The sequence below is a fragment of the Mchenga conophoros genome, linkage group LG3, assembly GCF_057382185.1.
Source record: "Mchenga conophoros isolate Kocher_MC1m ecotype Shallow Benthic linkage group LG3, M_conophoros_male_GT1.1, whole genome shotgun sequence".
NCBI lineage: Eukaryota > Metazoa > Chordata > Actinopteri > Cichliformes > Cichlidae > Mchenga > Mchenga conophoros.
Genome location: NC_140528.1, coordinates 19916702 through 19938709, shown reverse-complemented (window position 1 = coordinate 19938709; position 22008 = coordinate 19916702). Strand labels below are relative to the sequence as shown.

General features: G+C 42.5%; 1 protein-coding gene across 1 annotated transcript; it reads left to right on the top strand.

The window, feature by feature from the left end:
* Positions 1 to 576: 576 nt before the first annotated feature.
* On the top strand, positions 577 to 20605 carry LOC146577595 (protein NLRC3-like). The gene is made up of 10 exons (XM_085268230.1): positions 577 to 703; positions 816 to 965; positions 1078 to 1191; positions 4419 to 4495; positions 4612 to 6403; positions 7914 to 8090; positions 10736 to 10912; positions 14107 to 14283; positions 16653 to 16826; positions 17502 to 20605. The coding sequence occupies exons 1-10, from the start codon at positions 615 to 617 to the stop codon at positions 17512 to 17514; spliced, it is 2940 nt and encodes a 979-aa protein (XP_085124356.1). The 5' UTR covers positions 577 to 614; the 3' UTR covers positions 17515 to 20605.
* The last annotated feature ends 1403 nt before the right edge of the window (positions 20606 to 22008 follow it).

The following is a 22008-nucleotide window of genomic DNA, read 5'->3' as shown; positions in this document are numbered from 1 at the left end:
GAAACAGCTGCAGTATTAAAAACTGCTTCACTGTCTACAAATATATGAACTGAATGTTTCTTTCAGGCTGTAAAAACCTTATTTATCCTCCATTACAGTCCTGCATTCAGAGCATCACTTCTGTTATATTAGTACATGTATTTTATTCTGATGAACACATGAAACTCTGAGCTGGATTGAATCCATTGAATCAGAGTCCAGGACTCAGACTAAACACACTGAATGTGTCCTGAGCTCGGCCGCTGTTCCACAGTAACTGCTGTCAGAGTCACTGTTACTGAGTTAGCTTAGCTAGCAGAGCAGCTAGCAGTTAGAGTATGAACTCTGTAAGCAGTCAGCTCGGTCCTGGACATGGTTACTGACATAAAGCTGCTCTCTGCAGCCATGTTTGACCTGCTGCTTTGTAGGACTACAGTAATGGAGGATTTGGAGGCTGAACTGGGCTCTGTGACACTTTTTGTAGTGAACTGATGAAAGCTGCGTCTCAGATGGATGTTAGTCCAACACATCAGACACGACCTCTGCAGCTCTCAGTTGATGTGCACATGAATGATTTGTGTTTCCTCTGCAGGTGAAGGTAGAAAGTGTGTGTGAGCTGATGTGAATTGAGCAGCATGGATCAGTGTGAGGACAGAGAGGAGGGAGTCCCTCCCTCTAAAAGCACTCTGTGTGGGGAACATGAGAGCCAGACCAAAGCTCAGAGGTGAGATGACCATCTCTAACTGTCCATGACTCTTCTCCATGTCACAGCTCAGCACTCACATCACTGCTCCATCATTATTCACACTCATACCTCTGTGTGTGTTGTTTTAAAGCCCAGAGCTGTGGGGCGTACCAGGCTCAGCTGGACATAACCCTGAAACTAATCCAGAGCCTGGACCTGAACCCAGCTGTGTTTCCTTAAAGAGCAACGTGTCGAAGGGTGTTGGTGCAAACTTTAACAAAAGACTGTTATGTGACAAAGAGTAAGTACATTATTTTTATGAGTTTCACATTGTTCATCATGTCTTTAATTTAATATTTCCAGTTTTTCCTTCCTGTCTCATGAAGCTGTGACATTTATTCTTTTTCTTTTAGGATCAATAAGAGGCCAGAATCTCCTGGACCTGAACCCAGCTGTGTTTCCTTAAAGAGCAACGTGTCGAAGGGTATTGATATAAACTTTAAAGGCTGTTCTTCTGCTGCTGAGAGGTAATGTGTGTCTAGATGTTGTTCCTGACTCTGTATTTTTGAATAAATCCTCATGTTTAATATCAGCTCAGCTCTTTTTCACACACATTTCTATGTTGGTATGTGAAGCGGTGTGTGTTGGAGTGTTTCCACAAACACAGCAGTCAGAGTGGAAAGAGTGGATGTTGTAGGAGGTGTTTGTGTAGTGAAGAGGCTGAGTGTCTGTAGGACTCCAGCTGCTCCAGCAGGTGTCTCCTTTGTGCTTTGCTTCAAACACAGTGTAGGGAGGAGCTTCCACTCAGGTGTTTCAGGTGTTGCTGGATGGAGGAGGACAAATAGTTTTTCCCTTCAGTGACACTTCAGCAGCTCAATGTTCTGGGAGATGTTTGTCTTTATGAAGGTTTATGGATTCTTGTTCTTACTTTGGTTAAACTGAGCAACACATTTTCCATCTAACATTTAAAGTAAATTTCCAGGTGAATAAAAGATCTGCAGCTGCAGCCTCTGTGATGTTTCACAGTCTGAAAGTAACAAATTCAACCAGAGTTCAAACAAAGGCTTAATATACGTGTGTGTTTGATATAATGCCAACAAGTACAAACAGGTGTTCTTACAGGTCTTAATCACAGAGGTCTGATAAGTCTGGTGACTTTCACACTCAGCAGTTTTGCTGCCTTTTATTTTATATTGGCCTTTTTAAAGCCCTTCAAAGTCTCCCACATTCATACAGAGCTTTTAACACCAAACTCCTTTACAGTCCTTCTCCTCTCACACACGATCACACGACTGATTTGTCTGCAGCAGCTGTGTTACTGCTAGTATTTTATTATGTGTGTAATCTCCAAATATTGTTCCTGTGGTTTAGTTTGACTTCCTTCTGCAAACTCAGCTGCTCTGTTGCTGATACACGTCTCCATGAATATGATTGATCAGATGCTGCCAACACCATGTGTTTCATGTGAGCGCTCAGCTGAAACCCTGGGTTGACTTATCGAGTTAATAACAAGCTTCACGTGACTGTGAATGCTAAAGTGAATCAGATAAAGGAAAGAGACCCTGCTAATGTTGGACTCACTTCTTAGTGTAGATCCCAGGAGGAAGTTCAACATAGCCATTCTTTGTGCTAGCTCGACCAAACCTGAGACCACAGTGCAGGATAATGATCATCATCTGTCTCTGTCAAGGACATTTAAAATCCACAAATAACAAACATAATTATATTTGATCATTAAAAATGATGATTAAACAAAGTGTCAAACATACTTAAGTAGAAGGACTGATGTTTGTGTTAAAATACCCTCTTAAAGCTGAAATAATGATTCAACTTTCTCCAAAAGTTGATTCTGTTCATCTGGACATAGCATTTTGTGGGAGAAACGTTTCGTCATCATCCAGGTGACTCCTTCAGTCTCAGCTGACTGCAGGTTTCAATCTTATAAACAGGACATTTGAATAATAACTGAAACCTGCCCACTGAAGGAACAATGGGCTGGGAGGTCAGTTCCTTAATCTTAATTATGCAAATTTGTGTGTGAATCTGTGAATGGGACTCATGACCATTGATCAACAACCATTGATCAATGGTCATGAGTCCCATTCACAGAGAGTTGGGGAATGGCTGCAATCACAGCATGTAAGATGGTGACAGATGTACCCTTAGGCCCCCTCCTCCATTCAGAGATGGTCTTTCCCTTTTCACGTAAATGGCCTCCTTGACTCCGCCCTCAAACCAGCGTTCCTCCCTGTCCAGGATTTTACATCCTCATCATTGAAAGAGTGTCCACTGGCCTGCAGGTGTAAATAGACTGCAGAGTCCTGGCCTGACGAGGTGGCTCTGCTGTGTTGTAGCCAAAGGTTGTTTGGTTTCCCCGATATATAAATCCTGGCAATCCTCCTGCACTTAGCAGCGTACACTATGTTACTCTGTTACTCTGATCCTTGGGGTGGACCAGTTTTTGGCGCAGCGTGTTTTGGGGTTTAAAAGCCACAGAGACCCGGTGTTTAGAAAAAATCTGTCTCAACTGCTCCGATACTCCTGACACGTACGGGATCACTACAGGTTTTTGCTTAAGCAGCGGCTGGTAAATGTGGTTATCCCAGCTTTGACAAAAGTCCAGCTGGGATAACCACATTTACTCTACGTCCAGATGAACAGAATCAACTTTTGGAGATTTACTTTCCTGGATGATTAAGATCAAGACGTTCCTCCTAAAGTGTTATTCAGTGTTGTGACAGTCAGCTGCTTCAGCTGCTGCTGGGATGGGCTGTGGCAAAGAGAACAGAGAAAATCAAAATCAGAGTTTTTCTCTGAATTAAAAGCAAGGAAACAACAATATATTCTACATGGTGAAACTGATGGTTTCTGGTGTTTGGGTCTGTTTTTCTGTATTTATGCAGATAAAGTGTAAACTCAGATGAATTATACCATCAAATGTTAAAGGAAAATATCAGGATGAGTGTCTGTGAGCTGAGAAGGACGTGAAGCGAGCAGTTTATCCCAGAGCTGAAGCTGCTCTGTGTGCAGAGATGAGCTCAGATTCCTGCTGTGATTGATCAACAGTCACAGAAATGTAGACTTGTAGTTATTACTGCAGTATGGTCACAGCAGATACTGATAAACATGTATTATGAGGATGGATGATCAAGTTTCTCACTCTCTCCTTTAAATCTCAGTTTTTTTCTTCTTCACAGTTTATCTGTTAATTTATTAATGAATAACACTGAAAGAGTTTCTGTTATATTTCCCCTTGAACATCAGCTTATTAGGGCGGCATTAGGAAATAGCCCCCCTCCAAAGAATGAATAAATGAATGATGATAATAATAAAATGATTCAAAAGCAGAGCTCAGAGTGGTAGAATGGTCAAACATGGATCCACGGGTGGTTCAACTGCATTTGGTGACGTGACTAAAGCAAATCTTTCAAATAATCCCACCATCAACGGGATGTTGTCTCCTTTACTACGGTTACTTTACTTGGTCACCGTGTGAATTTCTTTGAAATGAACCAAATTCTTTTATTTGTTGGTTGTTGCATATTTAACCTCTACAGTCAGGAAAGGAGGAGATGAGGCCTCAACAATGTTGGGTTGTAGCTGTGGTTCAGGTTAGAGTGAGTGTCCATGGAATAAATGTAAGTCAGTGAACTGGAAACATGACTGTGTTCAAACTTTGTTTTCCTTTTTATAATGAGTCTAATCAAAGGTGGACAGAAGTATCTCCACTGTGACTTTTCTGTGTCACCATCAGAGCTTCTGCACAGTGTGGAGAAAGATCCAGAAGCAGAGCTGGACTGCAGACAGCCAGTCAGAGCAGCTGTGTACAAAGTAAGACTGAACATCTGTCTGCTGATGGACTCATTTCTGAAAACTGGACTTCTTGTGTTGTTCAGACATTGAAGAGTTTTCTTTCTCTTTAGTCTCATTGTTTTTCTTTCTTTCAGCAGATGTTGGTCTGCAGGAGGTTTTAGATGAACATAAGATCAGTCTGAGGAGGAGATGTGAACGTGTGACTGAAGGAAGTGATGAAACAGGAAGTAGAACCCTCCTCAACAGGATCTACACTGAGCTCTACATCACAGAGGGACAGAGTGAAGAGGTTCATACCCAACATGAGGTGAGGCAGCTGGAGACAGCTTCCAAGATGGACGCCCTCCATGACGCTCCAATCAGGTGCCAGGACATCTTTAAAGCCTTACCTGACCAACAGAGACCCATCAGAGTGGTTCTGACCAACGGCGTGGCTGGTGTTGGAAAAACCTTCTCAGTGCAGAAGTTCACTCTGGACTGGGCAGAGGGCTTGGAGAACCAACATGTCAGTGTGGTGGTTCTGCTTTCATTCAGGGAGCTGAACCTGATCAGAGATGAGCAGTACAGTCTTCTGGAGCTGCTCCATGTTTTCCATCCAACATTACAGAAGGTCACAGCAGAGAAGCTGGCTGTCTCTCAGCTTTTGTTCATCTTTGACGGCCTGGATGAAAGCAGACTTTCATTGGATTTCACCAACAGGAAGCTGCTGTCTGATGTCACACAGAAGTCATCAGTCAGCCAGCTGCTGACAAACCTCATCCAGGGGAATCTGCTTCCCTCGGCTCTCGTCTGGATAACTTCCCGACCCGCAGCAGCCAATCAGATCCCTCCTACACGTGTTGACAGGCTAACAGAAGTACGAGGCTTCACTGACGCCCAGAAGGAGGAGTACTTCAGGAGGAGATTCAGTGATGAAGAGCTGTCCAGCAGAATCATCTCCCACATGAAGACATCCAGGAGCCTCCACATCATGTGTAGTATCCCAGTCTTCTGCTGGATCACTGCTACAGTTCTGGAGCACATGTTGACTACAGAGCAGAGAGGAGAGCTGCCCAAGACCCTGACTGACATGTACTCACACTTCCTGCTGGTTCAGACAAAGAGGAAGAAGAACAAGTACCATGAGGGACATGAGACGAGTTCACAGGAGCTGACGAAGGCTGACAGGGAAGTTCTTCTGAAGCTGGGGAGGCTGGCGTTTGAACATCTGGAGAAAGGAAACATCATGTTCTACCAAGAAGACCTGGAGCAGTGTGGTCTGGATGTGACAGAGGCCTCGGTGTACTCAGGAGTTTGTACAGAGATCTTCAAAAGAGAGTGTGTGATCTTCCAGAAACCAGTCTACTGCTTTGTTCATCTGAGCATTCAGGAGTTTCTGGCTGCTGTCTACATGTTCCACTGTCACACCAACAGGAAGACAAAGGTGCTGAAGAACTTCTTGGGACAAAAATACAACGAGTCCTCTCTGGATGATTTCCTGAACAGAGCCATGGAGAAATCCCTCCAGAGTAAAAATGGCCACCTGGACCTGTTTGTTCGCTTCCTTCATGGCCTCTGTCTGGAGTCCAACCAGAGACTCTTAGTAGGTCTGCTGGGTCAGACAGAGATCAGTTATGGAACCATCCAGAGAGTCATCAACAACCTGAAGGAGATGAACAGTGATGAAATCTCTCCTGACAGAAGCATCAACATCTTCCACTGTCTGATGGAGATGAACCACCTCTCATTATTTCAGGAGATCCAAGAGTTCCTGAAGTCAGAGAACAGATCAGAGAAGAAACTCTCTGAGATCCAGTGCTCAGCTCTGGCCTTCATGCTGCAGATGTCAGAGGAGGTTCTGGATGAGTTGGACCTGCAGAAGTACAACACATCAGAGCAGGGACGACAGAGACTGATTCCAGCTGTGAGGAACTGCAGAAAGGCTGGGTGAGTCCAGATGTGATCATTAACATCACTGATCAGTGTAGGTTAGTAGTTTAATTTTGAAAATAAAATCAGATTGTAAGCAGAAAGTGTTTGTGTCCGTACGCTGCAACCTTCCACACCATTCCTTTATTGTACAGACTCAGCAGCAGCTCCATGGATCCCAAATCCAAGAGTGGAGAACAGATTTGAAGTGTGTCACATCCATGCAGTCACAGCTGTTTCCACCATGTTTCCACTGATATTAATCCTGTTCAATGACACGTTTCATATCAGTGAATATGTTCTTTAGGACGTCCACTGACATGTTTAAGTGTCCTGCTGGAAATCACTCAAATCATCCATGAAATCCATGAAAAATCCTTTTAGTGTTTCTAACTTCACCCTCTGTCCTCTCTCTCTCTCCATCCTCCTCACTGCTTCTTTCACTGATAATCACACAAACATCGTATTCAGCTACAAAATAACACAATAATATCATCTGATGATCATTATTATAAGAGCAGGATCCATATTTGATATCAGAGTAACACACTGCTTGGTTATGTGCAGTCATCATCAGTGACTGTGGGTCAAACAGAAGCTCTCTGATTGGTTGCTGACCTTGGTCACCTGTCCACTCTCACCTGTTTGTGTTTGCTCTCTCTTTGCTGTCTCCATCCTCTCTCTCCTTTCTCTCCCTCTCTGTCTTTGTACGTCACTCAGGTCCAATGGAAACAGTGACATTTACAAACCAATCAAAGACAAACTGATCCATGTCAGGTTATAACAATATTCAAAGTGAATACAGGCTGCTGCTGGACACAGACAGGTAACATCATTTTGACTTGCTGTCACCTGGATCTGGACTCATAAACACTGAAGCCCTGAACAGGAATACAAATCATTTTCTGCCAACTAGCGACACACCAGCAGATAATGGCTCAGAAAGCTCAAATGAGCCAATCATTTCTGTGTTTAGTTCCCCTGAAATCAGATCTGATATCAGCAGCTCTGAGTTCATTCATCATTATTGTCCAGTGATGAGATTTCTGCTCCGTTTGGTAACAGTCAGCAGGTTTTTCCTGCGTGTGGACGTGAACAGTCGTACCTGACAGCAGGTAGCAAACAGAGATCATCTTTCCAGCTGGAACTCTTCACTGAGCTGAACTCATTCAAAATGTTCTGGAGTCAAAACAGGAAACAGTCCAAATGTGTGTCTTCACTCTGACTCTGGATCAGATCTCAGTGACAGACTGTGGACATTATGGAAGCCTAAATGTGACACCATCTTCCTCCTTCATCTGCAGATTAAAGCCAAACAAAGATTCTCATTAAAAGTCTGCAGGTCTGAGAGAGACTCAATCGTTGTGTCATGTCAAACACAGTAAGAGGAGCTGAAGCACAGATGTGAAGAGCAGATTCATCAGATTATGACCTCACTCTGTTTTGTCTTCATATACATTCAGTCTGTGTTTATAATGCAGATTTTCTGCTTTTATAATAACACATTTTATATTTTCTATCATCACAGACTGACTAACTGTGGACTCTCAGAGTCTCACTGTGAAGTTGTGGCCTCAGCTCTGAAGTCCAACCCCTCCCATCTGACAGAGCTGGACATGAGTGGAAACAGATACCTGCAGGATCCAGGTGTGAAGCTTCTGTGTGCTGGACTGGAGAGTCCAAACTGTCGACTGGAGACTCTGAGGTGAGTTCACTGACTGCGGCTGTTGTTGTTTTTCTATATTTCATGTCTTTGATGTTTGAAACTTTCTTTAGTTCCTAAATGTTCAGGATGTGTCTGAAGACAAATGTGAAGAAGTTTGAGTGCTTTCAGAAATGTTGTCTTTCCAAACGACTGAACAACAGTTTTTCCTTTTGGCTCCAAACAGAAGTGACAGACTTGAGCAGGGTTCATTTAAAGGCTGACAGAAGTGGAGTGGTGACGGGGAGATGTTTGACAGGACAGTGTTTCAGCCTCCACAGGTTCATGTTGTGCTCCATCAGTCAGTGAAGATGAAGTCAGTGCTGATGAGGCTGTAGAGTGTGTGAGGGATGTGAATGAGGATGATGAAGATCTGATGATAGCAGATAAAAACAGGCTGCAGAGACTTTGAGCCATACAGGGCACACAGTGTGTGTACAGAACAGCTGAAATCATTATGGAGGCCTCACTGGAATATGGAAGCATCACAGTACAGCTTCAGTGAAGCTTTAAAGTCTCTGATATGAGATGAGAAATGAAGCAGACAGAGCTTTTTCATGAGTGGAAATCCACTGTGACTGTGAGCTGCTGCTACAGCCTCCAGATTAGCCAGCAGCTCATCCTGCTCAACATTTCCTCACCAACTTTAATGGAAGTGTGATGTTTTCAGCTGGAGTGATGGTCAGGGTGGCCTCCCTCTCCTCTTCTTCTCCTCTTCCTCTTTCATTTGTAAAGCCACTTCTGCTGCTTTCATTCATTTGGAAGTCCTGTAGCTGAGTTTGGGAGAGACTAACAGCCTCGGCAGCAGAGGGGAGAAAGGCTGTAACACCACCACTTTACTCTGTTCTACCTGTCACATCATTTTATCAGGAAACAAATATGCTCATGTTTTTCCTATGTTTGTCTTGAAGATGTAAGAAGATCACATGGTGCTTTTTATTATTGTGTTGGTTTGTTTGCTGTCTCTTGGATGGAGCCCAGCTGTGCGTGGCCCCTGGGCCTGTGGTCAGAGTGTGTGCTGGATAATCCGGCCCAGGATGAGGCCAAACTGACATGGGATGAAATGTCTGTCACATAATTGAGCTTAGTGTAGTTTCATTTCTGCACAATTTAACAACAACCAAAACTTTGTTCTGTCTTTTCTATGTTATACTGTAGACTTTCTTTGATACTGTGTCCAAAAGGAGCAGCTTTTACTTTGAAGGGGAGGCGTCTCTGTTTCCTCTTCAGGTTGGATGATGGAAGCAAATTAGTAGCTGTGTCCCAAAACGTCGGCTGCATCCTCCAGAAGCTGCATTTGAAGGCCGATTACGTCACAGCCAGGCGATGAAGGCTGTCCGTATTTGTCGACTCCTTCAAATGTGCCCGACAAATGCGTCCTTCATTTCCCCGAATTTGAAGGATTCGTCGGGTGTGTCCTTCGTGGCCCACCATATCCCAGAATTCATATCCCAGCCAAATTTCAGCTGCCAACAATGGCGGCAGCTACTAAGTTTTCAAATTACTCTTATTAATCTTTCTGGGTCACAAAATAAACTTTTAACATATTTTCAGGCGAGAAAGTAGCTGTGTAAACTTCAAATATCTGCTTGGTTTATCAAGACATCACATATTTGCAAAAGTGTGCCGACGTTTTCGGAGACGTCTGTTACCCACCCGCTCGCTAGCAAGCCGGGGGGTTCAATGGTCACTCCAGCCGGCGAGAGCAGCGGACGCCCGGCTTCATCGTTTTCAGACCCCGCTCTTTCGCTACTCAGGTGAAACACGATATATAAGTCACTCGGAGAACTTAAAAATGTAATTGTTTGCCTTTTTTCTGTGTTTTATTTGTTCCGGAGTAAATCGGTTTGGCTGAGATCAAAGTTCCTCCGGGATTTTCACACTGCTGAATAAACGTTAAACAGGAAACTGATTAGACAGAAGTGTGAGACGGTCGAGAATTTACGCCAGTGTCCTGTTATATTTTAGATAGCAAGGAGCAGACGGCCGAGTTTATTAAACTCCACCAACACAGCGGTGACGCAAATCTGAAGGCTAGACCGTCCCATTTCACAGCCTCGCACTTCCAGCCTTTTCAGTCTTTGAAGGACCCGGCCCACGTAGACCGCGAATACCGGGTCCTCCGAAGGATGCAGCCGACGTTTTGGGACACAGCTAGTGTGTGATGTTCTTTCAGTGTTGCACTTTGTAGACGCTCCCTGAGCACTGGTCTCACAGCCAGCTGCACATAGAGACCAGTGTTGTTAGTCCAGGTCAGAAGATGACTTGTTGGAATGAAAATGAGCTTGTAGTTTGTCTGCTTTAATAATGTGACTGGAAAAAGGTGTTGGACTTCAAATATGTCCATTTCTTTCACACTTCACCTTTAAAAGTGAAGCCTTGTGGTTCCTGGAAGGAAAAACACGACTTTTTCAAGTCTTTGTCCTGTTTTTATGATAAATGTACGACTTTAATGTGAAACATTCAGAGTTTTTTCTCTTGTTGTGTTTGTTTGAAGCTGCTTCCTGTTGGCTTCAGCTGTTTGGAGTTTCCATTTTCTAAACTTCTACATTCTGAACCTTCTTCAGCTCTGAACAGATGATGAAACACTGAATGATTTCAAGCTCACACTTTGTCTAATAAACTTACATCTTTCATTCTTTATACAGATTGTGGGGCTGTGGTTTGTCAGAGATCAGCTGTGATTATCTGGCAGCAGCACTGAAGTCCAACCCCTCCCATCTGAGAGAGCTGGAGCTGAGCTTCAACAACAAGCTGCAGGATTCAGCAGTGAAGCATCTGTGTGGTTTCCTGGAGAGTCCAGGATGTGGACTTGAAACTCTGAGGTCAGTCAGCATGTTTTAGTTGTGCTGAGATGAATATGATGTGAAAGTTGTGCTGACACTAAACTGCAGACATCAGGCTGATATTATACTGATCCACACTGAGGATCTTCATGGTAAAGTCTGTTTTCTTCTTCTCTGGTTTAGTCCATTGACTGCAGCAGAACAATGTTCACATTTCAAACAGTGAGACTCAACGTATGGCCCGCGGCCCACACGCGGCCTGCCCACCTTCCCTGATTCAGAGAGAGGGGACCCTGATTAACTGTGTAGTGTTCTTCCCCACAGTTCTAAGTATCAGACACAACAATGAATAATCCACAGCTGACTGTCTTTAGCAGGTCAAAGGTCACGGCACACAGCAGGCAGTGGGAAATATTATAACTCTGATCATTTATCAGCACATATCCATATGTATAAAAACAAAGCTGACACTGTGAGACTTGATCAGAGGTGTGATCATCACAGCAGAGGCCTTTGTGTCAAAGTCACTGAGGATCAAACAGAAACACATGAAGCAGATTTTCCTGTTCTGGCTTTTTATAGCAGATAACCTTCAAAATATTCTGCAGTCCATCAAAAACTGAAGCAAACCATGAATCAACATGTGAACATGAGCTGATGCTGCTGAAGGGAAGCAAAGTTACAGAGGTTTGATTACAGACACAGCTGAGAGTTTGTAATCTGTCATCATTTTAAAAGGTTTACATTTCTTCAGTATATCCACATTTGCAGCTGCTACCTCAACCTCCACTTGTCCAACACAACTGCTGTCCACTGCCTCCATGACATTGTGATTTTGCTGTTGGTCTTCTGTCAGATCTTCATCAATCACTTCTGCACGGGGCACACCTTCAGACTCTGCAGCTGCATAACGAAAGCCTGTAAGATAAAATTAGACATAAGGTAAATGTACACCAATATTCCAATGACAGGTGTGTGATTCATCTGGAAGTTATGTGCGGATTAGTGTACAGTGATAGCAATTTAGTATGTTTTTAGAGGGGGGGGGGGGTTGTTTACCTCCGATGGGTGCTCCTTTTCGCTTCCGTTGCGTACGCCTTGAGTGCCGGTCCGAGTCTGATACAGGTATGTCGTCATGCCCCATGTGCAGTGTTGGTTCCCAGTCTGGATTTGTTACATCCATTTCATATGCTGGTTTGCCTGCAATAATGCCAAATCATAAGCTACTCAGTCGACATGATGTGGTTCTGCAGCATCACGCATTAGCATGTTTTATCTCATTATCTATGACCTCAGCACGTTGAAAATCACACTAAAAGCCTTTCAAGAGTGATATGAATTAATTTAGAACTCACCGGAAAGAAAATGCCGTGAGCAAACCAACAAAAAGCTGGGGATTGCAGAGAACTCGATATCCGCTCGTCTCACCGCTGCAATCCAAGCCTGACGTCTTTGTTTAGTAATATCGGATACATGGGATCCCTCACGTTGCCTCCAGGATGGAAAACGATGAAAAGAGAGCCCGTTATCCAGCTTCTTGCCTTCACGATCGTGTGATCTAACGTTGCAACCGACAACACAACACGTACGATCCATAGCTGAAATGGTATCCTTTGGCTGGCCTACTGTCATGGCGGAAGGGGGCATGGCCCATCTCCCGTGACATCACGCTCCAAAGCCCTATAGGTGGGAAAATGTACCATGTCGACCAATCAAAAATGATATGGAAACATGACATTTGGTTGTTTAGCAAAAGGGGGAAGTTTTAGGAGTGACCGGCAAGAGAGAGCGAGTGAGCGAAAGAGAGAGAGAGTTTTGATACGTGAGAGATTTGTGACGTTTACCGTGTTTGGTCTCAAGTTAGTTTGTTGTCTTGTGTATTTAGTGTGTAGCTGTTGTTTTGTTTTGTGTGTCAGTTCTACTAGTGATCGTCACAGTTGCTGCCTTAAAGCCAACAAAGGCAGATTGCAGTGTAAACGCTGAGTGACACACCTGCTGTCAGACCTGCAGGTTTATCCCTGTGCTGTTCTCATATGTGTTAGAGTGACACAAACTATTGTTTGACACCTGATTGTTCTGTAAATAGTTTGAAATGATTATATGAAAAACGTCTGAGCCTTGGCTGCATTTTTTGGTAAATAGTACCATATAACTTTGTTGTTTGCAAAACGTGTGCGTATTTTTAAAAGTGTACAATCTCTATTTGCATTTCAAGTTATGAAGATGATTCGTTAAACATGTGTGTGGTTTTTACAGTCAAAATATCACTTTCTACTTGTATTTTAAATTTTGTCTGAATTTAGATAAATTGTGCTGATACAGTTGGTCAAAATGAGAAAATAACAGATTGGCAAGATAAACTGTTTTTAAAGGTAAAATATAGAGGCCACATCAAAAGTAGTCAAGAAGGGTTAAAGGCTAAAAGCAAAGTTGTCACCAAGTACTGTTTATATTTGTGTGTATTGCTGCAGCTTTTTTGAGTATTAATTTGGTGCCTTTGTGTGAAATAATGGTATTGTGAGTGATCCATATAGTCACAAAGAATAGCCACTTGTTTCTGTGCTACCAAAGTTCCCCGGCTTTCATTCAAAATGTGTTTATCGTCAGCACCTGCACATTAAACTACTTAAACATTATAAATGTCTTCAAGCTCACACTGAGGCCTGTGGGGTACTATCAGCCACTGAGACAGTACACACATTTATATGTGTTTGTATATGAATATTTCATACTTTAAGACTGCCTGTTTATTTAAGGGAGATGAACAAAATACATTGGAATTGTACAAAATAATATCATGGATGATAAATTAAATAGATTTTAAGTAGATGCTTGTGCATTCTTAAAGTCTTATATGTTGAACTGGACTATGTGATCTGTTCAAAGCCTTAATCTTAATTTGAAGTGAAATGTGCATTTTGAGTTTATACACTATGTATATAAGGCGACCGTTTCCTTTTGCAGTATTTTTGTGTGGTGTACTTTTCTATGTCTTAACAAAAGGGGAACAAAGGTGTTTAAGTTCACCTAGGATGATGTGTTTTAATTTTCACATGGTCTTGCTTGAATTTGACCCTGACAAAGGCGTATGAACTCTGTCAGCTGTTTGGAGTTTCCATTTTCTAAACTTCTACATTCTGAACCTTCTTCAGCTCTGAACAGATGATGAAACACTGAATGATTTCAAGCTCACACTTTGTCTAATAAACTTACATCTTTCATTCTTTATACAGATTGTGGGGCTGTGGTTTGTCAGAGATCAGCTGTGATTATCTGGCAGCAGCACTGAAGTCCAACCCCTCCCACCTGAGAGAGCTGGACCTGAGCTGCAACAACAAGCTGCAGGATTCAGGAGTGAAGCATCTGTGTGGTTTCCTGGAGAGTCCAGGATGTGGACTTGAAACTCTGAGGTCAGTCAGCATGTTTAGTTGTGCTGAGATGAATATGATGTGAAAGTTGTGCTGACACTAAACTGCAGACATCAGGCTGATATTATACTGATCCACACTGAGGATCTTCATGGTAAAGTCTGTTTTCTTCTTCTCTGGTTTAGTCCATTGACTGCAGCAGAACAATGTTCACATTTCAAACCTTCAAAGAAGAAGAAAAATCCTCCACTGGATAATTCACTGTGAAACTCTCCAACTCTTCATTCCACCTTAAAGTCTGTCTGACACTGAAATCCAAAGCAAAATGTGCGTTTGCTTTACAGACAGCAGTCCAACACAAACATACACACATCATCCAAAACACAGTCCAACATCCAAATCTCCTCCACTGCCAGCATGAATGATGGGAAAGAGAAGGAGGAACACTCTGACATTCAGGGTTAGAATGAGTTTCATGAAGCAGACTGTGAAGATCAAAGCTGCATTAGAAAGCTTACATGAATGAATGAGTGGACAGAAGTGGACAGAGATCATCTGAAGCACTTCAAAGGCTTTAAATCAGCACATTTCTCTTTATTCTTTATCAACTCTGTTAGTTTCTCTCAGTTTTCTGTGGAATGAAGCTAACAGCAGGCTAATAAGATGCTGACCAATAGGTTTCTATTAAAGGTTGTAATTTGTATATGAAAAAGTGCTTTGGCTCAGCAGGGATCAGCTTACAGGTAGAATACAGCTGCTGGATGGGATTAGCATGTCATAGCTATCTACCAAACTGCTAACTGGGGGATTTCAGGCCAACTATGGATCATTTTTGCTAACTGTTTATTCATCTTAGGCTCACAGGGCTGCAGCCTGTGCCCTAGCTGTCATAGGGCAAGAGGCGTGGTCCACCTGCACAGGTGAGCAGTCCATCACAGGGCCAACAGAGAGACACAGAGAAGCACTCTCTCACATCCACACCTACAGCCAATTTAGAAGCACCAATGAACCTAAGCAGCATTTCATTGGACTGTGGGAGAACATCCAACCTCCACAGAAAGGCCAACAAGCTTCAACCTACAACCTTCTTGCTTTAAGGCACTAGTGCGAACCACTTTTCCCCATTTCAGCCCAAATCCTGCATCTTCCTGTTTCTGACTCCAGGCCAGCTCCACTAACACTTTCTCATCAGACACTGCCACCTAGTGGAGGAAGTCTTAGTCCCATTTGAAGCTTCAGATGACAGTTAGTTCCTTTACAAAGACGTGGACGTGGTGGGGCCACAGCACCATCATCACTGAGTGCCATAGGACACTTAACCTTTGTTTCCATATGCTGGGAACTTCCTGTTGTTCCAAGGAGGACTGGAAAATGTGTGAAAATCTCCCAGTCAGTTCCTCACAGCACACTTCAATCATTTCCCTCCCACAGCATCAGGACCAGGGCTTTTTCTCTCTTTGGTCCCACTAAGAGATTTCCACACAAACACCTCATCAGTGGGACTCTCAGAGCTACCAGCCCTTTGCTACAATCACAAAGCTCTTCATTGAAATCAATGATATCAAAGCTGGAATCAAATGAGTCCAAGTCTTCTGCTGATTCAGCATCACATTCATCTTTGCTCCTTGTTCTGCATCCCCACCATGGACTTCATTCCTTTCCAAGCCAGCCTTGAGTGTCCTTTATTCAGCTCATCCTCTGCTTTACTTTTACACCTGATTTTAGCTGCTTTATCTCTCTTTCAACAAGTTTCTGTGCCTCAATCTTTTTCTTCTCTCCCTCATAACAAGACAGCTTCTTCTGCCTGAGAACATGTTGGAGTGATTTACTAATCCAGGGCTGCTTATTGGGGAAAATACTTCCTGTTTTCAAAGTAATCCCCATTTTTCCCAGAAAGAAATGTAAGTAGAAATCGATGATCTAAGTGAGAACATGAGCCGTTAAAACGTCCCAGTGGGTGCAGTCAAAGCAGTCCCTCAGTCCCAGTATAGAGTCTTTGGTCCAGACTGGAACAACTGTGTGCCCAGTTTGAGCTCTCTCCAGTGCTGTGACCTGACAGACCCAGAGGGGCCATCACATCACATTTAGAAGCTCCCCTAATGGAGCCACAACACATGTCCAACACTTAGTCTGTCTTGTTGGACCAACTGGAAGAAATGATTCAAGGACTTAGTCACAGAACAGAGATTCAAATCTCCAAAATCCAACTGGCTGCATCAGGACATATAGTCTGAAACTCTGCACAGTTTCCTGTTTGAAGCTGCTTCCTGTTGGCTTCAGCTGTTTGGAGTTTCCATTTTCTAAACTTCTACATTCTGAACCTTCTTCAGCTCTGAACAGATGATGAAACACTGAATGATTTCAAGCTCACACTTTGTCTAATAAACTTACATCTTTCATTCTTTATACAGATTGGTCGACTGTGGTTTGTCAAAGATCAGCTGTGATTATCTGGCAGCAGCACTGAAGTCCAACCCCTCCCATCTGAGAGAGCTGGAGCTGAGAGGAAACAAGCTGAAGGATCCAGATGTGAAGCAGCTGTCTGATCTTCAGCAGAGTCCAGACTACAGACTGGAGACTCTGGGGTCAGTAGAGTGATGGAGTGAGTGGGTGGTGCTGTCAGCAGTATTGTACTAAACACAGTCAGTATGAAACAAAGATCCAGTGTTTCCTGTAAAGCTGCAGCTTCTCAGTGAAGCTGTGAGAGGAGAATGGTGACAGGCTTCAGGATTGGACACAAACACTTCCTGTTTCTGACCTTTATGGTCACCATAGTAACAACTGACACGCTCTGATCAAACAGTGTCAACAGCCAATCAGCTCTCTGAACAAAGCAGCACGCAGACCAATGACTGCATTCATTTCCAAGTTTAAAGCAGTGAAGAACACAGTCTGTAGGTGAGGAAGAATTTAGTGAGAGCAGATGTTTGGATGGAATTCCTCCAGTTAACAGCTGGAACCGTCCATCTGGATTGTTGGGCTTGTTGTTGGGGTTCCTACAGAGCTCAGAGTGGACACACCAAGGTTCTTCTAATGAATGAAAGTCCAAACTCAAACTAGGAGGGAAAAACATTTTCATCAACTTCAATAAAAATCCAAAGATTAGAAAAAGTGAAGCAACAATGAGTCCTAGTACAGTCCCAGCACTGAAGTCCCTGCTGCTCTTTATACTGGATGTGCTGCATCACTGACTGACAGCTGATGAAGAGTCTCTGGAAACACTCGTTTATCTCCTCTGCTCTTCCTTCTTCTCTCTGCAGGTGGAGCTGGTGATGGTAAACAGGACGGTGTGTGTGCTGAGAGAGGAGGAGCTGTGTCCTGATGATCCAGAGAGGTTGAAGCAGCAGCAGCTTGTGTGTAGAGATGCTCTGACTGGGCCATGTTACTGGGAGGTGGAGAGGAGAGCTTCATCCAGCACTGACTGACAGAGGAATGAGAAGAAGTGCAGATGACTGTCAGTGCTGCAGAGTGAACTGCTCTGAGAACAGCTCCACTGTCAGACACAATGTAGAGTCCAGCATCATCCCTGTGTGTCCCTCTGGATCTGACAGAGGATCATCAGTGTATCTGGACTGCTCTGCTGCTGCTCTGTCCTTCTACAGTCTCTGCACAGTCTCTGTCTGACTCTGGCTTCAGACCCTCCTGGATCAAACTCACCTGGAAAGACTTTCAAACATCACTCAATAGATTTGAATACAGAATATATTTGATATATACTGTAGATGTACTGTAGAGTTGCAGTTTGTCACTTGTAAATACAGTCTGTGAGCAGCTGTGAGCTGAAAGATCTTTCTAGAAACAGGAAATGTTTTCACTCTTCTGTTGCTTTTTCATATATTTCCACAACATTAATATTGATCCCACCTGTCTCACCTGTTTCATGCTTTTATACATAATAACAGGACACGTGTGATCTGAGCGCTGCTGTGGTTGCTGTGCTGCACGTCTTCATTTAGATAACAGAGACATCTAGTGGTTCAGAGGGAGAACTGCAGGAGGTGGAGCTGTGTTTTAGCGTGGAAAACTTTTTATCTTTTAGGCGCAGATACAAATATGACAAGTATCAGTGTGAGATACAAAAGGTCACATCAGTCAGCAGAGGGAACAGTGATCACACAGCAATGTAAGAATAGAAACATAACAGTGACAGGGTTTATCCCGAACCGCTACATTTATTTTAATTTGCGTAGATTATTTAATCTTATATATAGTTCTGCTAGGTGTTCAGATGATTCTGTGGTAATAGCTTTGGATGCTGAAAAAGCTTTTGATCAGGTCGGGTGGCCGTATAAGTTTACTGTATTATGCAAATTTGGATTTGGTGATTCTTTTATCAATTGGATTAGAATTTTGTACAAAGGACCTATGGCCTCGGTAAGGACTAATAATGATGTATCAAACCCTTTTCGATTGCACAGGGGCACGCGAAAAGGGAGATCCCATTTCTCCTTTTATTTTTGCCCTGGCCCTAGAACCTTTAGCAGCTCGTATACGGCTAAGTTCTGATATACTACCGATTATACATCAGGGTATTCCTCATAAGTTCTCCACTTATGCTGATGACGTAGTCTTATTCATATCAAAACCTAAGACCTCGATCAGTCCACTATTGCAGCTTATTAACGAATTTGGCTCTCTCTCAGGGTATAAGATAAATTGGACGAAAAGTGAACTTATGCCTCTGTCGGATGGGGTGGACATGGCTTATCTGCATAATACTCCATTTAGAATAGCGCTAGATAAGTTTGAATGTCTCGGTATCACAGTCACATGTAACGTGTCACAACTTTTAAAGCAAAATTGGGATAGAAAAGTTAATCAATTGGAGAAGAATATTGAGTTTTGGATCACATTGCCAATTTCCATGGTAGGGCGGATTAATGCCATCAAAATGGTAGTTTTGCCCAGATTTTTGTACATCTTTCAGTCAATCCCAGTGTGCATTCCCCAGTCATATTTTAAAAAGCTGGAATCTATTGTATCCTCCTTTGTTTGGTCGGGTAAGGTTCCTAGAATTTCCAAAAAGCATCTTGTTAAACATAAGACTTGTGGTCCCAAATTTTAGATTATATTATATGGCTGCACACTTAAATATTTTTTCATTTTGGCGAAGGTGTACTCCAGGTGCTGATTTGGAAGGACAACCTTCATGGTTGATGATGGAACACCTGTCTTGTAGACCAACTTGTCTTCCAGCCCTGCTTAATAGCCCGATAAAAGTGAAGAATACACTATATGGCAGAAATCCTGTGATTCAAAATTCAATTAAGGTCTGGAACCAACTATTGGGCACAGTAAAGGCTCCTAAAATGTATTTGGATGCTCCAATATGTAACAATCATGCCTTCAGGCCTGGGCTGGAGGACATCATGTTTGTGACATGGCAGGGAAGAGGGATTTGTTCTCTCAAAGATATTCACATTGATGGACATTTTCCATCTTTTCAGCAATTGAGGGTGAAATTTAATCTTCCAAATTCACATTTTTTCAGATTTTTACAATTAAGACATTTCATCAAAGCATCTATTCCACAATACAATTTGATTCCTCGAAACTCAGTGCTTGACAGCTTCATATCAGTTGAGCCCTATACTAGAGGTGCTGTGTCTCGCTTTTACAGGGCCTTACTAGATATACAGTCCTTCATCTAATACTTTTAGGGAGCAGTGGCAGGAAGAACTGGGGGTGGATGTTACTGATGATCTCTGGCAAGAGTGCATTAAGAATATATATTGTAGTTCTATAAATGCTAGACATTGTCTGATCTAATTTAAGGTTGTGTATAGGTTGCATTTTTCTCCCACTAAAGTGGAAAAAATATATAAGAACGTTTCAGCCCTCTGTGTTAAGTGTTCAAGTGGTCGAGGAACTTTATCTCACCTTTTCTTTCAATGCCAAAAACTACAGCTTTTTTGGAATCATTTGTTTGATTTTCTGACCAAGGCCATTGGCAGGGAGGTCCCATGTACCCCCTTTGCAGCATTGTTTGGGGTGTCTGAACCGGGATGGGCAAGAGACAAGACAGAGACGCAGGTTGTGTCAATGACCACACTTGTGGCTAGAAAGCTGATACTTCTCTGCTGGAAGTCTGATAAACCTCCTACCTTTGAAATGTGGTTGAGAGAATTTGGAAATGTACTCCATCTGGAGAAAATCAGGTTTACCTTGTCTAACCGAGAGAGTGTGTTTTATAAGATTTGGCAACCAGTCATTAGCCTGATAAACTTAAGTGAAATATACTCTGTCTTAACATTTATGTATGCTGTATTACCACCTTGTTGACTTGCCGTCCACCTTCTATTGTGTTCTTTTGAAGGTGATAGTTGTATACTGCTCAATTATAAAATCAATAAAAATATATTGAAAAAAAAAAAAAGAAACATAACAGTGAATCTGGATATGTATACAGATGGAAGCAAACAAACAGGATGTAACACTACATTAAAGCCACAAATGAGAAGAAAACAAAGCCAAAGGAAAATATATTTGATCTCAGGAATCCAAATCAGATGCTTTAGAGCAGGGGTCGGCAACCCTGGGCACGCGTGTCACAGCTGCCACTTGAAGGGTTAACTGATGGCACGACCATAGCTGGACTGGCCATCGGGCATACTGATGGTGATTTTTCGTTTTTATGAACCGATGATGTTTTTTTATGTTTTTTTTATTTTTTGTAACGGTATAAACAATGAGAGGTGGTGGATTGGCTGGATGCTGGTTGATTTCTAAAAATAAGTCAGTTGTTTGGTGGTGGCTGTGGCGGAGCTTCCACAGAGGCAGCAGGTGGATGAGGGAAGATGAGGGAGGAGGAGGAGAGACCCGAGGCGGCCGCCGGTCCGAGTGTCAGGTGAACTGAACTTCAGGTAAGAAGTTATGACCTGCAGTCTGTCTGGGTCAGATATAAACCAAGTTTAGGTGCAGTTTATTTTCCTTGTGCTGACTTTTTACAGTCAGTTACAATAACTCGTACTGCTACTAGCTAGCATGACGGAGTTTCTATACAGCTGGGTGGTGCTATGATGTTACTGACAGTGAACTTTACAGTGGCTGCAAAAGTATTTGGCCCCCCTGAACTTTCCCACATTTTGTCACATTACAGCACAAACATGAATCAGTTTTATTGGAATTCCACGTGAAAGACCAACACAAAGTGGAACGAAAATCATAAGTGATTCCAAACATTTTTTACAAATAAATAACTGCAAAGTGGGGTGTGCGTAATTATTCTGTCATGGAAAAACACACTGCCATCAGCTTCTGTTTTGTTTTTGTCAAAATCACTGTAATATAATCACTGTACCTTTATATACATGTGACTTATATTAATGCTGCTGCCCTCTTGTGGCTAAAGTGTAATTATGTTCTTGTTATTAGGGAAAACATTTGAGAGTAACATGACAAGTGAGTCAGCACTTGGCATGTTAAAAAATCCTAATTTTTATGTCATCAGTTATAGTTGCATGTATTCATTATCATAATTTAACCTTTAATATTAATGTCTTAAATTGATTTTACTTAAACTAGCAATAATTTTATGGTTGTATTAAATACATACATCACTAATGAATTAATTATTTCAGTAATTAATTAAAAAATGTACATAATTAATTTATGAAATATATTAATATCCATAGACCTTCTATGGGAAAGAACAGATGCAATATTAGAAAAGGTCCACTCAATATTTGCATCAGTCCACTCAATTCATACAACATTTTGTGAACAGCTTCATAGGTCTAATTTCCGAATCTAAAATCTTCTTCGAAT

Excerpts from the sequence above, each read along its gene's own strand:
- LOC146577595 (XM_085268230.1), top strand. The coding sequence starts at position 615 with ATGGATCAGTGTGAGGACAGAGAGGAGGGAGTCCCTCCCTCTAAAAGC. Across the intron at positions 966-1,077 it reads AGACTGTTATGTGACAAAGA|GATCAATAAGAGGCCAGAAT; the intron begins GTAAGTACATTA and ends TTTTTCTTTTAG. Across the intron at positions 10,913-14,106 it reads TGTGGACTTGAAACTCTGAG|ATTGTGGGGCTGTGGTTTGT; the intron begins GTCAGTCAGCAT and ends TTCTTTATACAG.